The 15,129-nt window shown below is 39.0% G+C and overlaps 1 protein-coding gene across 3 annotated transcripts in view; it reads right to left on the bottom strand.

Moving 5' to 3' along the window:
- GK5 (glycerol kinase 5) overlaps positions 1-15,129 on the bottom strand; it is a 79,825-nt gene that overhangs the window by 35,437 nt on the left and 29,259 nt on the right. For all 3 annotated transcript variants that reach the window (XM_027544415.1, XM_027544423.1, XM_027544432.1), the window contains 2 exons: positions 7,175-7,268; positions 1,940-2,071 (listed from right to left, as the gene is read on the bottom strand). In XM_027544415.1, the coding sequence (XP_027400216.1) occupies positions 1,940-2,071; positions 7,175-7,268 (226 nt within the window). The remainder of the gene's footprint in view (positions 1-1,939; positions 2,072-7,174; positions 7,269-15,129) is intronic.

The following is a 15,129-nucleotide window of genomic DNA, read 5'->3' as shown; positions in this document are numbered from 1 at the left end:
GTAGTTTTGAACTTCCCAACTTTCTATTACTTATTTCAAATTTCATTCCTTTGTAGTTGTAGAAATACTTTGTATAATTTCAGCCCTTTTAAATGTATTGAGACTGTATTATGGTGTATAGTCTATCCTGGAGAAGCTTCCATACACCCTTAAGAAGGATGTGTATCCTGTTGTTATTAGCTTTCTATAAAAGTCTATTAGTCTAGATAGTTTATGCTATGGTTCAAGTTTTCTGTTTCCTTATTGATCTTCTCTCCAGCTGATCTACCAATTATTGAAATGGGGTACTGACATCTCTGACTACCACTGATGCATTGTTTATTTTCACTTTTGGTTCTGCCAATTTTTGTTTTCTGTATTTCAGAACACTGTTATTAGGTGCATACAAGTTTGTAATTGTTGTGTATTTCTGATGGATTGACTTATTATTATAAAATGCTCTTCTTTATCTTTAGTAAAACTTTTGTTTGTTTTTAAAGTCTGTTTTATCTAATATTAGAATGGTCACTTAGCTTATGGCTGCTGTTTGCATGGACATCTTTTCTATCCACTGACTTTTCAAAAAAATATTTCACTGAGGTATAGCTGATTCACATTGTTGTATAAATTTCTGCTATATAGCAGAATGATTCAATTATATATATGTATATATATTCTTTTTCATATTTTTTCCATTACAGTTTATCACAGAATATTGACTGTAGCTCTGTGTGCTACAGAGTAAGTCATCCTTGTCATCCTATATATTCTAGTTTGCACCAGCTGATCTCAGACTCTCAATCATTCCCTTAACAACTCCCTCTCCCCCTTGGCAATCACAAGTCTGTCTTCTGTATGTCTGTGAGTCTGTTCTGTATAGTAGATTCCATCCATTTACTCTTTTATTTAAGTGTCATTTTGACTCATTTACCAGCCTTTTGCATTTTCTTTTTTGGGGAGGGGCATGCTGATCAGGGACTGAACCTGGGCCCCAGAAGTGAAAGCCCAGAACTCTCCCTCCAGACCACAAGGGAACTCCCCATTTAATCTTAACTGATCTGTTTTTCTGGTCTAAAGTATGTCTCCTGTAAGATAGCACACAGTTTGATTTCATTTTTTTAATCTAGTCTAAAATCACAATGAAATATCACAACCAACCCACCAAAATGGCTAAAATTAAAGACTGATAATATCAATTATGATGGTAAATGAAATTAAAATCTCTCATTCACTGCTGAGGAGTGTGCAAATTGACAAAAACTGGAAAAACGTTTGATATTATCCACTAAAGGTGAAAATATATATACACTTTTATGCCCTAAAAAATTCCATTCCCATGTATAGATACAATAGAAATACATTTACAGCAATAGAAATACAGAGCATTATTCATAATGGCCCCAGACTGGAAATAACGCTAATGTACATGAACAGAATGGATACACACACCCTGGTAAAATCACATGCTGAACACTAAATTACAATGAGAATATAATAAAATTAATGTACACACAGTGCTATATTTCACAAATATAATGCCAAGCAAAAGGAGTCAGATACAGAAGAATAAACACTGCATGATTCCATTTACAAAGTTCAAAAATATTCCAGCAAAGAAACCTACGTGTAGTGTCCAGGAATAAACATGTAAATTACAAAAATGGAAAGAAAATGTCACACACAGTGCCACCATGTTCTATTTCTTGATTCAAGTAGTGTTAAACAGACGTTTGTTCCACAAAATATCACTGAGTGGTAGGTACATTTTGGTTCATTTACTTTTCTGTATGTGACATGATTCACCATTAAAATGGTTTAAAGAAATATTGAGTAAAGATTCCTTGTCTTCCATCCCAATGTGGTAGACACAATTTTCCCTCAAATAATCAAATTAATGTCCTTATTCCTTCCATTTTTTTCATTCCTCAAACACACACACACACACACAATCTTTTCTTACCTCAGTCAGGTTCTGCAAAATCCAGGCCAATCTCAAAGAAACATGCTGAGTTGTGAAAGTGAACAAACTGGCTGCTAGAAATTGTTTACTTCTAGTGAAAAAGTGCAGTACTCGGCAGGAACTGTGTATGAGCTATTTTTTTTAAAAAAAAGATATTTTAGGAAAATGTGTTTAATGGCGTTTGATGTTTCTATATCAATTCTATACACATGCAAACAAACTCAACAGCAAACAACTTCTTTAATTCCTTATATAGTGTCCTCAGCACATAAGGAAATCAAGCAAAGCACCCTAAGAGGTCAATTTGCAGTCTAAAATATGAAACGTGACACACCTACTATGAATGTCTTCAGAACACTGCAGGCTCAAGTACTTACAAAAACCTTTGAAAAATAACTATTTTATACTTCTTTACCTATTTTCAACTATGGAAGTAAAGCAAGAGGGTCAAGGGAGAAGGCTATTTTTCTATTAGAAATATATTTTTAATCAACTTAGTATTAACCCAGAAGGGAACTTTCCCTACACATTAAGTGTTTAAAATTTGGGATGAATTATTTTATTTAATACTATTTATATTTATCTAATGATTAAAGATGAAATATACAGTTTTAAGTTTACTTCTTAGTAATGCAAAATCTTTAATTGGAAAAAAAAAAAAAAGCCTTATACAAAAAACTAGCATTGAGTTTCAAGGTTTGTAAGACATACTAGAAAAAAACCCCCAAAACAACAAAATAAACATGTATCCTGCTACCTAATGACAAAGATGCAGATGGATGATTCAACTTCTGAAACTGATGTTTTACAAAAAATTCAATTACAGAGAATTTATCTACTTGCATTTTTCCCTCGGTTATTCCTACTCCTCCTCAAAAGAAATTGAAAGATTTTGGTTTATTTAAAATAGAAATACAAATTTATTTTTCCTTCATTTTTGGCATAAGGCATCAATCAATAAATGTGTAGACTCAGTTCTCTCATTACAGTTTCGTTCTTCATTTTTTTTTTTGAACAATAGACTTCAACTTTTTTCACCTTTTCTTTCTTTTTGATGAGAGCATTTAAGTTCTACTCTCTTAGCAAATTTCAGTTATACAATATAGAATTATTAACTATAGTCATCACATTACACGTTAGATTCCCAGACCTTATTCATCTTATAACCAGAAATAGTACCCTCCTTTTCATCCTGTTCAGTACTCTGACCTTCTGCAGGCCAACCTTCTGCACTTTACATTACTTATTAAATACAAGACTTTTAAAAAAGTATTTAATAATCCTCTTTCTGATGTGTTATATGTTAAGAAATGCTTCAAACTGAAGTTCTTCCTCTACAAGCAACTAGATTTTTCTCTATAAAGACTTAGATTTGGGATCCTTCAGGGATCTTCTGTTAAAATGTAGATACTTTGGTGGGGGCACACAAAAAATATTAAGACTTCTAACACCTGCACTTTTAGTCAACATACGAACAATGAACACTTTTGTTCATATACTGAACAACTATTATTGAGTGCCTTCCAAGTCCCAAGAACAGTGCTAAGGCCCTGAGAAAATAAAGCAAACAGGCAGAATCCCCGTCTTCTTGAAATTTACATTCTAGCAGGAAGAGACAGGTAAATAAGTAATCAAATCAATAAATGAGATCATCCAAGAATACAATGGTTCTAAAATGAACCCCTATTTAATATACTACTAAAAAAGAAAAAATGCTATAAGTTATGTTGTGACATAATGCTAAGATATAATTCATGGTTAAAATGACCAAAAAAAAAAAAAAAATCCCTGATGATTAAAAATGCATCCTGTTTAAAAATCATCGGGCTTCCCTGATAGCTCAGTTGGTAAAGAATCTGCCTGCAATTCAGGAGACCCCAGTTCAATGCCTGGGTTGGGAAGATCCCCTGGAGAAGGGAAAGGCTACCCACTCTAGTATTCTGGTCTGGAGAATTTCATGGACTGTATAGTCTGTGGGGTAGCAAAGAGTCAGATACGACTGAGCAACTTTCACTTTAAAAATCATTCTTTTCAAAATTAGAAAAAATACACATCTTATAACTCATACACTGCTGGTGGAAATGTAAATGGTACAACCACTCTGAAAAAAAAGTATAGCATTTATTGTCTTATAAACAAAACACACAATTACCCTATATTCTAGCAGTCATCCTCTTGGGGTACTTATCTCAGAGAAATGAAAACTTATGCTCACATAAAACCCCATAAGCAAATGTTCATAACAGCTTTATTGGTAACAGCCCCAAACTGACTCTAGCACAGATGTCCCTCAACAGGTGGCTCATGAATAAAACTCGGCAATAAAGCAGAAAGGAGTACCGACACATGTAATAACTTGTGTTCTCCAGGGAATTATACTAAGCGAAAAATGACCCAGATTAAAAAAGGTTATGCTGCACGATGCCACATGTCTCACATTTTTGAAACGAGAAAAATTTGAAATGAAGGACAGATTAGTGGTTGCAACGAGCTAAGGATGGGAGAGGGTGGGGAGGAACGCAGGAGTGAGGCCGATGTGGTTATAAAAAAGCAGCACGAGGGGTCCTTGTAGTGATGAAAGTATTCAGTGCCTTGACTGTGGTGCCAGGTAAACGAACATGCGGAAAAAACTACAGAAACTAAAACACATACACCTATAAACAGAGATGAGTAAGAGTAAAGCTGGGAAAATCTGAATACGATCTATGGAATATATTAATGTCGATATTCTGGTTTAACATTATGCTATAGTTTTGTGAAATGTTACCACTTGAGAGAAGGTAAGGGATCTCTGTATTATTTCTTACAACTGCATGTGAATCTACAATTGTCTCAATTAAAACTTCAATTGAGAAATGTGTGTTAGATCTTTGAAGTTGAGGACTGTTGTGAAAGAAAGGACAGTAATAAAGACTGGATTGGAGGCAGGGGATGTTGCTATAAATAAGATGGCAGAGAAGGGCTCCCACAGAGGAGGGGACGGCGAGCCGGGCCCCGACGATGAGAAGAGTCCAGCCATGATGGTGGAGGGGGTCCCTTGCAGGGATGAGGGCTTTAGGGTGAGAAAGGGCTTGAGGGCTGGCAAAACGGGAGCCTAACCCTTAGCAGCTTCAGGGAGAGCGGGGTCTGGAAAGAGGTCAGGGTCAAACTATGATAAGAAGTTAGGATTTTATGCTAAAAGCAAAGAAAAGCCTTAGCAGCCATTAGGCACGAATCAGGACAACAGTGAGAAGAAGCACTGGTGCCTGGAGGAGACATGGTGCTGGGAAATGGCCCCATGCGCCAATTTCTTCATCACTTTGCCTGGGGACAGTGGTGGCTAAACTCACTACCTTGGTGCCAGCTCTGACACATTCTCCCTAAACATTTCCAAGAACCTCCATCACTGCTGTCACCACAAGGATCTGGAAAAGGACAGTTACAGGGTAGGGTTCCTTCAGCAGGACCGGCTCTGCAATTTTGTGTGCTAAACTCTTATGAATCTGTTTGTATGCATTTCTCTGCTAGGAGAGGCCCAAAGTTACGTCATAGACATGTTCGGTATCAAGTAGCCAAAGTCCTTTAAATGTTCAGTTTTGTGCCTGATGCCAGTTTTATGTCACAGCTTGAGATTTGGGGCTTATTCTACAGAAATAAATGTTCTCACAATTTATTTTCAAGGGCATAAACATTTTAAACACTTCAGTGACCAACTTAAGTGAAGTGAAGTGAAGTGAAGTGAAGAAGTGAAGTGAAGTGAAGTCGCTCAGTCGTGTCCGACTCTATGCGACCCCATGGACTGTAGCCTACCAGGCTCCTCCGTCCATGGGATTTTTCAGGAAGAGTACTGGAGTGGGTTGCCATTTCCTTCTAGAGGGGAACTTCCCAACCCAGGGATCGAACTCGGGTCTCCCGCATTGTAGGCAGACGCTTATCATCTGAGCCACAAGGGAAGCCATCTTAAGGAATCGAATGTCTAATAAATTGACTGATTAAAAACTAAAATTATATGTTAAAGTATTACACTGCACATTATACACAGTACAATTTTAAAGTATTCCAAAGTTCACAACATTTCCTTATAATCCCTTTCAACACCCTTGCTCTTTCTGTAAACAGCATCTCTGATATTCAGCTTCACAAGCTTTTAAGGGAGAATACATTTTTATATATTAAACTAACAAAAAAATCAGTGTGGGTGAGACTATGGCAGATATGCTTCATTCATGTATTACTGTCATATTTATAATATGTTGGGTTGACCAAAAAGTTGGTTTGGTTTTCCCTCATGATGTTATGAAAAAGCCAAACAAACTTTTTGGCCGACCCAATATTTGGACTTGCTTTTCATATAAAATTAATGTCTTCAAACATTTATCAAGGAAACCTGATGTTCCAGACACTCCCCTATCCGTCACCTGGGAGGGGCAGCCTAGCTGAGAAAGCATTTAACTGTGTGGTATTAGAAGCATTAAAATAATCAATACTGCATAGTTAGTCTTACAATTATTGGAGAAGGAAATGGCAACCCACTCCAGTGTTCTTGCCTGGAGAATCCCAGGGATGGGGGAGCCTGGTGGGCTGCCGTCTATGGGGTTGCAAAGAGTCGGACACGACTGAAGCGACTTAGCAGCAGTCTTATAATTAATATTTAGTATAATATAATAACATTTGGTCTTGATTATAAGACCAAATACTGCAGGTATCACATTTGAGGGGCTGGAAAACTGCCTTCCTCTTCGACTCAGTAACCTCACACTTCTGAGTGATGTATCGCAACCGCTGCCCATCGTCACCAGCGCTGTCACCGCCTTACCACGTGCCAGGCATCATGCTGAAAGACTGCGGCAGTCAGGCAGTCAGCTAGTTATCTACCTCAATATCCATTCTCCACTTTCATAACTATGTCCAGATGATAAAATCTGGACATGGTCTGTACCTATACTGGACATAGTCTGTATTTTTTCTATTTCTCCAGGAATAAGAATGAATTCTCAGTAACTTGTGAACCTCTGGCCCACCCCAAATCGCCTCAGGACTTCATGAAGAGTAGCTGTTAAGCACTTCAACCCGCCACACATACTTCTGGGTGACTCCTATTAAATTTCACTAGTATGGGGAGTGTGCATGTGCATGTTATTCTCTTCTTAATGTCCTAAAACATCATCAGTAGATTATATAATTCAGCATACAGCTGAAGAATATATACGGGAAAAATAGTAACATCCAAATCACAGAACATAAGAAAAAGATTACCTTCATTAAAAGAGAACCATTCCAAGATTTTACAAGTTCAGTAGCTCGTAGGTCTTGCCAACTAATGAAGTTGTGGAAATGCTTTCCCGTTTTCCTAAGAAAGATGGAAAAAGTATTTTGAGACTCATTATAAATCAGTGACTACATTATATAAAAGACCTGCTGCCACAAGAGAAAACAAATTTAGAGGTCAAACTGTAATTTCAACATATGATTTAATTAGGTGGGGCTCTGTAAATGTCTCTTTTTGATTTGACAAATTGAGCACACTTTGTAACAATTATGTGATATATAGCATAAATTTTTCAATCAGATTCTATCCAAAAAGTTATCCTTTTTGAAGCATGACAATGTGGGCACTTCCAAAAACAAAGCAAAACTGATGAAACATCTTTAAAGAAGCTGATACAACTTTAAAAGCAAGATAAAGAAGCCGATGCTTTTTCCTTTCATTGTACTTATCTTGATAATACACAATCAGATAAAAACTGTACCTACAGGAGTGCTGAAATGTAGCCTTATCCTATTTTATGCTTCTCAACTTTAGGACTGGTTAGCCACTGGCAACCTACCCGGCTTCCCAAAATTTGTTCAAAAAAATAAATAAATAAATTCAACAAACTGGGTCAACACTACAATGAAAGTATAGCCTTAAGAAATATAGTAGAAATAAATACTTTTTCCTTTGAGGCTCCTGCAAATCAATCACTGTCATCCACTCAGCTCCAGCATCCAGCCCTGGCTGGCCTGCTGTCTTTCCTCCAGGAGGAAACATTACCCCTGCGTGACCGTGAAAGTGAAAAGTGAAAATGTTAGTCCCTCAGTCATGTCCAACTCTTTGCGACCCCATGGACTGTAGCCCACCAGGCTCCTCTGTCCATGGAATTCTCCAAGCAAGAATACTGGAGTGGGTTGCAATTTGCTTCTCCAAGGGATCTTCCCGACCCAGGGATTGAACCCAGGTCTCCCGCATCACAGGCAAACTCTTTACCATCTGGGCCACCAGACCACGTTCAGTTCCCAAGACTGTCATTTCCAATGCTTCTTTAGCAGTCCTCACCCAGGGTCACATCCTCAACTTTACCACCTGGAAACATTCTACCACTGGTATTCTATCACTGTGTTATAAACCTGAAACACTGTAAATCAAGTATACTTCAACTGAAAACACAAAATAGCTTAATGAGAGGAAAATTCTCACAGTATAATATTAAAGGAAAAAAAGCAGGATTAAAAACTTTACCTATATTGCAATTCTAACTTGTTAAAAAATAAATAAATTAGGCAAATTAACCAAAACCCCCCCCAAAACTTAACTTTGTAATATATCAGTAGGCATGTCTTGCTACTGGATTGGCCAAAATGTTTGTTTGGGTTTTTCTGTACCATCTTATGGAAAAACCTGAATGAACTTTTTGGCCAACCCAGTATTATTTCAGTTCTCTCAGTCTTACTCCCTAAATACCTTCCCTTCCTTTAATCCCTCAAACATCCCCTTTTCTTCCTGAGACCCCTACCTAGGTTTACTTTCCTACTGGGCTTATTTACATGTTCTTCCACTTTAATGGGGGCTTCCCAGTGGTAAAGAATCCACCTGCCAATGCAGGAGACACAGGAGACGCGGTTCGATCCCTGGGTTGGGAAGATCCCTAGAGGAGCAAATGGCAACCCACTCCAATATACTTGCCTGGAAAACTCCATGGACAGAGGAGCCTGGTGGCTACAGTCCATAGTCACAAAGAGTTGGACACGACTTAGCGGCTGAACAACAAATCACTTTAACAACTTGCCTTCACATGCTATCAATTCTTTTTTTAATTGTGGTAAAATATACATAACATAAAGTTTACCATTTTAACCATTTTTAAGTGCACAATATAGTGTGGCATTAATGTTGTGTTAACAGAGCCACTATCTCCAAACACTTGGGCTGTTTCCTCCTCCTTGCTACTGTGAATAATGCTGCTATAAACACTGCTGTAAAGTATCTGTTTGAGTCCCTGTTTGCAATTCCTTGTGTACATATCGAGGATTAGAATTGCTGGGTCATATGATAATTCTATGTTTAGTTTCTGATGAACTGCCAGACAGCTTTCCACAATGGCTGCACCATTTGACATTTCAACAACCAGTGTATAAGAGTTCCAATTTTTCCATATCCTTACCAACACTTGTTATTTTACATTTAAAAACTTATAGCCATCCTGGGGGGTGTGAAGTGGTACCTCATTGTGGTTTTGATTTGCATTTCCCCAACAAGAATTTTTCATGTTCTTATTGACCATTTGAATATTATTCAAGCCTTTGACCATTCATAAATTCGTAACTGGGTATAGGTTTTGGTGGTATGGTTGAGCTACAGGAGTTATTTATATATTCTGGATATTAATCCTTTACCAAATGTACAATTTGCAATATTTTCTACCATTTTGTGAGTTTTCACTCAAAGTGTGAAAACTGTTTTTTTCTTTCTGGTTTTCACTTTTATTAATGGGATCACAGCATTCCCCTACATCATGAACAGAGTACTTCTTTTTCCTTGAATGATCCAAATGGTCACCATTATTACTCCTACCAATCAGAAGAGTGATTCTCCATTTGTTTTAGTCCTCAGTCTTAAATGAAATTAGAAGCCAAACAGCAAGACACACACCTTTCACATTACATGTTTCAGTCAGTTTTCAGAAATCAAATTTAAGATATCAAAGGCTATAAACTTTTTCAGACACATTTTTAAATTGCACATTATACATTATGCCAAAATAATTTCAAGACAACTTTATTTCTTATTATTTTAGATTAAATTAGGGTAATTCTGTTTCTATTTTGGAGAATTCTAATAGTTAAGAAAAAAATTTTTTAATTACTCATCATAAACAGATAAAAACATTTTAATAGCATGCTTTGATGCACAAAAGTTTTTAATTTTCAACTTTAAAAATGTTTTTAAAGTTCAATTTATCTATTTTTTTCATTTGTTAGCTGTGCTTTTGATGTCATTTAAGAAATCATAATAAATCCACAGTGATGAAGATTTCCTCTACATTTTATTGTAAGAGTTTTATAGATTTGTATTTTAAATTTACTCATTGATCCATTTTTAGTTACCTTTTCTTTAATGAATTTTTATTTTTTAAAATTTTTTGGCTGCATGGCATGCGGGATTCTAGTTCCCAACCAGAGACTGAATTTGTGCCCCCAAGAGTGGGAGTGCAAAGTCCCAACCACAGGACCACCAGGGAAGTCCCTTGACTTAATTTTTATATTTGGTATATGGAAGGGTGTCACTTTATTCTTTTGCATATGGATGTCCAGTTTTCTCAGTATCCTTTGTTGAAAAGACTCTTTTTTCCCCATTGCCTGGTCATGGCTCCCTAGTTTCTATGGATTGCCATAACAAAGTATCACAAACTGGGAGGCTAAAAGAATAGCACTTTATTCTCTCCCAGTTCTGGAGGCTAGAAGTCCAAAATTATGGTGTTGGTAGGGCCGAGCTCCCTCTGGAACCCGTAAGGGTGTCTGCCCTCATCTATGCCTAGTTTCTGGTAGTGTGGATTGTCACTCAGTCATGGTCGACTCTTTCCGACCCCATGGACTGTAGCCCACCAGGATCCTCTGTCCATGGAATTTTCCAGGCCAGAACACTGGAGTGGGTAGCCATTCCCTTCTCCAGGGGACCTTCCCAACCCAGGGATTCGGGGGTTTGCAGCAATCTCTGGCGTCCCCTGGCTCACAGCCACATCTCTCCTATCCTCCTTCTTCACAGGGTAGTGTCCCTGTGTCTGCTTCTCATGAGGAAATCAGTCACATTTGATGAAGAGTTCTTCCCTGGTGGCTCAGAGGGTAAAGCATCTGCCTGTGATGTGGAAGACCCAGGTTCGATCCCTGGGTTGGGAAGATCCCCTGGATAAAGAAATGGCATCCCAATCCGGTATTCTTGCCTGGAGAATCCCATGGACAGAGGAGCCTGGTGGCCTACAGTCCATGGGGTTGCAAAGAGTCGGACACGGCTGAGCGACTACACTTCACCCTACTGCATTAACACCTCATCCTAATTAAATAACTACATTTTCAATGACCCTATTTCCAAAAGTGACTGCCAAGGCACTACTGTTGGTTTTATTGGGCCATTCCCCCAAATCTCCCCCACTTTTATGTGTGAGATTACTGAATCAAAGAGTAAGACAACTTTCCAGCTCCTTAAATGTGGCGAAACTTGCTATATTTGATCTTGTAATCAGTACCGCATAGTGACTGTTCTAGTAACTTTTGATGCCACACAGTCAAATGCCTTCTCAGTTAGGGTGTCCCTACTAGGTGGTGCATGGAATGTAGTATCAGTTTTCCTTGATAAGTATTTGGAGGTGTCAATTAGATATGAAGCAAGCATGAATATATTATAGAATATGACAGCAATGCATGACTGAAACAAATTTGCCATCATCTCACCCACACTGATTTTTTTGTTAGTTTAATACATAATAACACATCTTGCTTTAATAACTTGTGAGGCTGAATACAGAGGGGCTGTTTACAGGAAAGGCAGAGCAATTAAGGGAGTTTTGGCAAAACTAATACAATTATGTAAAGTTTAAAAATAAAATTAAATTAAAAAAAAATGGCATGAATTCTGAACTGTATGGTTTTATACTGTTTGTAATGTGTAATTTTATACCTTCATACATAATTTCAGTTTGTAAATGATAAATCTATCCAACATTCCTTACATCAACTAGTTTTTAACTCAGGTCAGTGAGATTCTTCTCTTTTTATATTTTTAAAGTTTGTTTATGTGTGTATGTACGTATTTGGCTGTGTTGGTCTTAGTTGCAGCACGTGGGGTCTTCACTGCATCATACAGATCTTTCTTTGCTGCACGTGGGCTCAGTAGTTGCGGCACTCGGGCTTAGTTGCCCTGAGGCATGTGGGATCTTAATTCCCCAACCAGAGGTAGAATCCACGTCCCCTGCACTGGAAGGTGGATTCTTAACTACCGGACCACCAGGGAGGTCCCTCAGTGAGATACTTTAATTTTTCATTCTTTTGAAAATAAACGTGGTAGCTCTAGAAGTCTGTTTTTCCCACTCCTCAGTCATTGCCAATTCTTTCTTAACTGAGAGCTGCAGCTATCAGTTTGTGACTTTTCCAAACTGGTCCTGCAACCTGTGTATTCCTTGTTATGTGTGGTCACTGATGTTTCTGAAGCTTCTGTTATCTTTCCTATGTGATCAGCTAGGGATCTGACACACATTTTCTAAAATGTGCGGCCCCCAAATCCCAAAAAAGGTACTGGCCCTTTAAATCTTTCAAGTGATGTGCCAAAGGAAGCCACTGTAGCTGAGAGGGCCAGAGCCTAGGTAAGCATCTGTGCCAGTTCTGCAGGGCATTGCAAAATCCACCAGAGTATATAGGCCCAATTTTTTTAAGTTCAGTTTCCATTGGAGGATAATTGGTTTACAACGTTGTATTGGTTTCTGCTGTACAACAGTGTGAATGAGCTGTAAGTATACATGTATCTCCTCTCCCTTGAGCCTCCCTCCCATCTAGCCCCACATCCCACCACTCTAGGTTGTCACAAAGCACTGATCTGAGCTCCCTGTGCTATATAGCAGCTTCCCACTAGCTATTTCACACGTGGCAGTACACATATGCACCAACGCTACTCTCTCAATTTGTCCCACCTTCTTCCTCCACTGTGTCCACATTCTGTTCTCTACATCTGTGTCTCTATTCCTGACCTGCAAATAGGTTCATCAGTACCATTTTTCTAGATTCCATATGTAGGCATTAGTTTTTAATTAAATTTTTAATCATAAAAATATATGATATTTGTTTTTCTCTTTCTGACTTACTTCACTCTATTCAATAGGTTCTGCATGTGTGCATGCTAAGTCTCTTCAGTCATGTCCAACTCTTCGTGACCCTATGGACTGTAGCCCACCAGGCTCCTCTGTCCATGGGATTTTTCCAGGCAAGAATACTGGAGAGGGTTGCCAAGCCCTCCTCCAGGGGATCTTCCTGACCCAGGGATCGAACCTGTGTCTCTTATGTCTCCTGCACTGGCAGGCAGGTTCTTTACCACTAGAGCCACTAGTGAGAGGGTAACAGGCAGGAAGGCCAGGGGTCTCCAAATGGAGGAAATAGCCTGCAAGTGTCAGACATTTTTATCTCTCTTAAGCGGCAGGAGGAAACAAACTAGCAATATTTTTTCCTTCTCTATACAAATTTAAAGGGAGGTTTCTCTTAAAATACTGTGTTGCCATAAGGACACCTGGTTTCGCCTGAAGTTAGCTATTCTCGAACCTAGAGATAACCAATGCCTTTTTCTTATGGAAATGTTCGTCTTAAGCTATGCTAATGTACTATGCCTTTACCCCAGACTCTGTCTCCAAGTCGGTTCCGCCTCTTGGCCCAGAACCTACTTGACAAACCAGTATGTTATACTCAGATATTGTTCTCCTAATCTATGTAAATGAAACCATTTGTATGGTGGTCTGCCCTTCTTCAAGATTCAAGTTAATCATTTTATGGCCCAGGATAAACCATTTGGTGCCAAGATTATCCCAAAATGCATCTTATGGGTGAGGGGCCTGGTGCCATTCTGAATTTTAAGACATTCCTTTCTTTCATTAACAGACTGCTAGTGACTATATAACATCCAGCTAAAGACTAGCAGGGGGGTACTCTTTCTGCCCCCTTCTGATGCCTATGTCAGAAGCTTTCTCTATCTCCTTTATACTTCAATAAAACTTTATTACACAAAAGCTCTGAGCGATCAAGCCTCGTCTCTGGCCCCGGATTGAATTCTTCTCCTCCGGGGGCCAAGAATCCTGGTGTATTCGCGTGATTCAACAACAACCTTTCACTAGGAACCCCAAATCTTTGTGGGACAAGATTCCCATGACCTGCCCTGGCACCTGCCCTCAGTCCTGGGAGGTGGGCTGCCTTCCCCACATATGCAGTAGGGCTGAAGAATGGAGCTGGTGGCACATGCCATCTCTTCCCCAAGGACAGGGGTCTCTACCTTCATCCAGCAATCTGCAAGTTAATATCAGGACAGGTCAGGTTCCAGAGTTCTGAAAGAGCTTGTTCCAGTCTTTCCCAATCAGCAGTTGCTGTGGTGGAGGGACCAATCTCTACAGCTTCCCACTCTACTATTGTGGTGATGTCACTCTCTATCCCTGGACTTTCAAGTTACCTACCTACCTTTTCAATACCTAACCTGGGATCACTCTTTCTTCTGGGTTCACTTTCAATGTCAGAACCGCTGAGAGAAGCTGGAAAAAATCATATAGCCTTGTTAATTGGTACCAGCCCCTACTTATGAGATATAAGCTCATCTCCTTTCTCAGAGTCAGTAAAGCTGATGAAAGTCTTTCTTGTATCCCTAATCAGTTTCCTCTCCATTCACCCTCAAGGGCCCATCTAAATGTTCACCAGATTTCTCAAGCCCTAAGCCACCACTGGCTTCTTGTTTCTCAAAGGAAGTCAGGACGCAGGGAAGGACCTTCCTCTACTCCCCACTCCTCCACCAGTTACCCCTTCAGCCACTGTGGGTCTCTCTTGGTCCAGAGGAGAAGCTTTCTTTCTCCAAGACTAAGGCTGGCACCTCCATTTGGACTCTCGGTATCCATGCTTTCTACTACTTCATTTCACACGCATTCCTTCAGCTGTCTTCTCTAAACATGCTTAAATCTCCCCATCTTTGACCAAAACCAAAATTCCTGATGCAGGATGCCTCCCCACTCAGCTAAGCCCTCTTGGTGTTTCCTCATCACCTCCCATTATCTCAACTACATATAATTCGAATGCAGTTTAGATTCCCAATCATTCATGAAAATTATATTCACCATGGCCACCAATATATTCCTTTCTATTTCTCTGGCAGCATGGCTTGTGGGATCTTAGTTCCCGAACCAGGGATTAAACACACACCCTTGGCAGTGAAAGTGCAG

Source organism: Bos indicus x Bos taurus, chromosome 1, assembly GCF_003369695.1.
Source record: "Bos indicus x Bos taurus breed Angus x Brahman F1 hybrid chromosome 1, Bos_hybrid_MaternalHap_v2.0, whole genome shotgun sequence".
Lineage (NCBI taxonomy): Eukaryota > Metazoa > Chordata > Mammalia > Artiodactyla > Bovidae > Bos > Bos indicus x Bos taurus.
The sequence above is the reverse complement of the archived record's forward strand: the minus strand, read 5'-3'. Positions and strand labels throughout refer to the sequence as shown.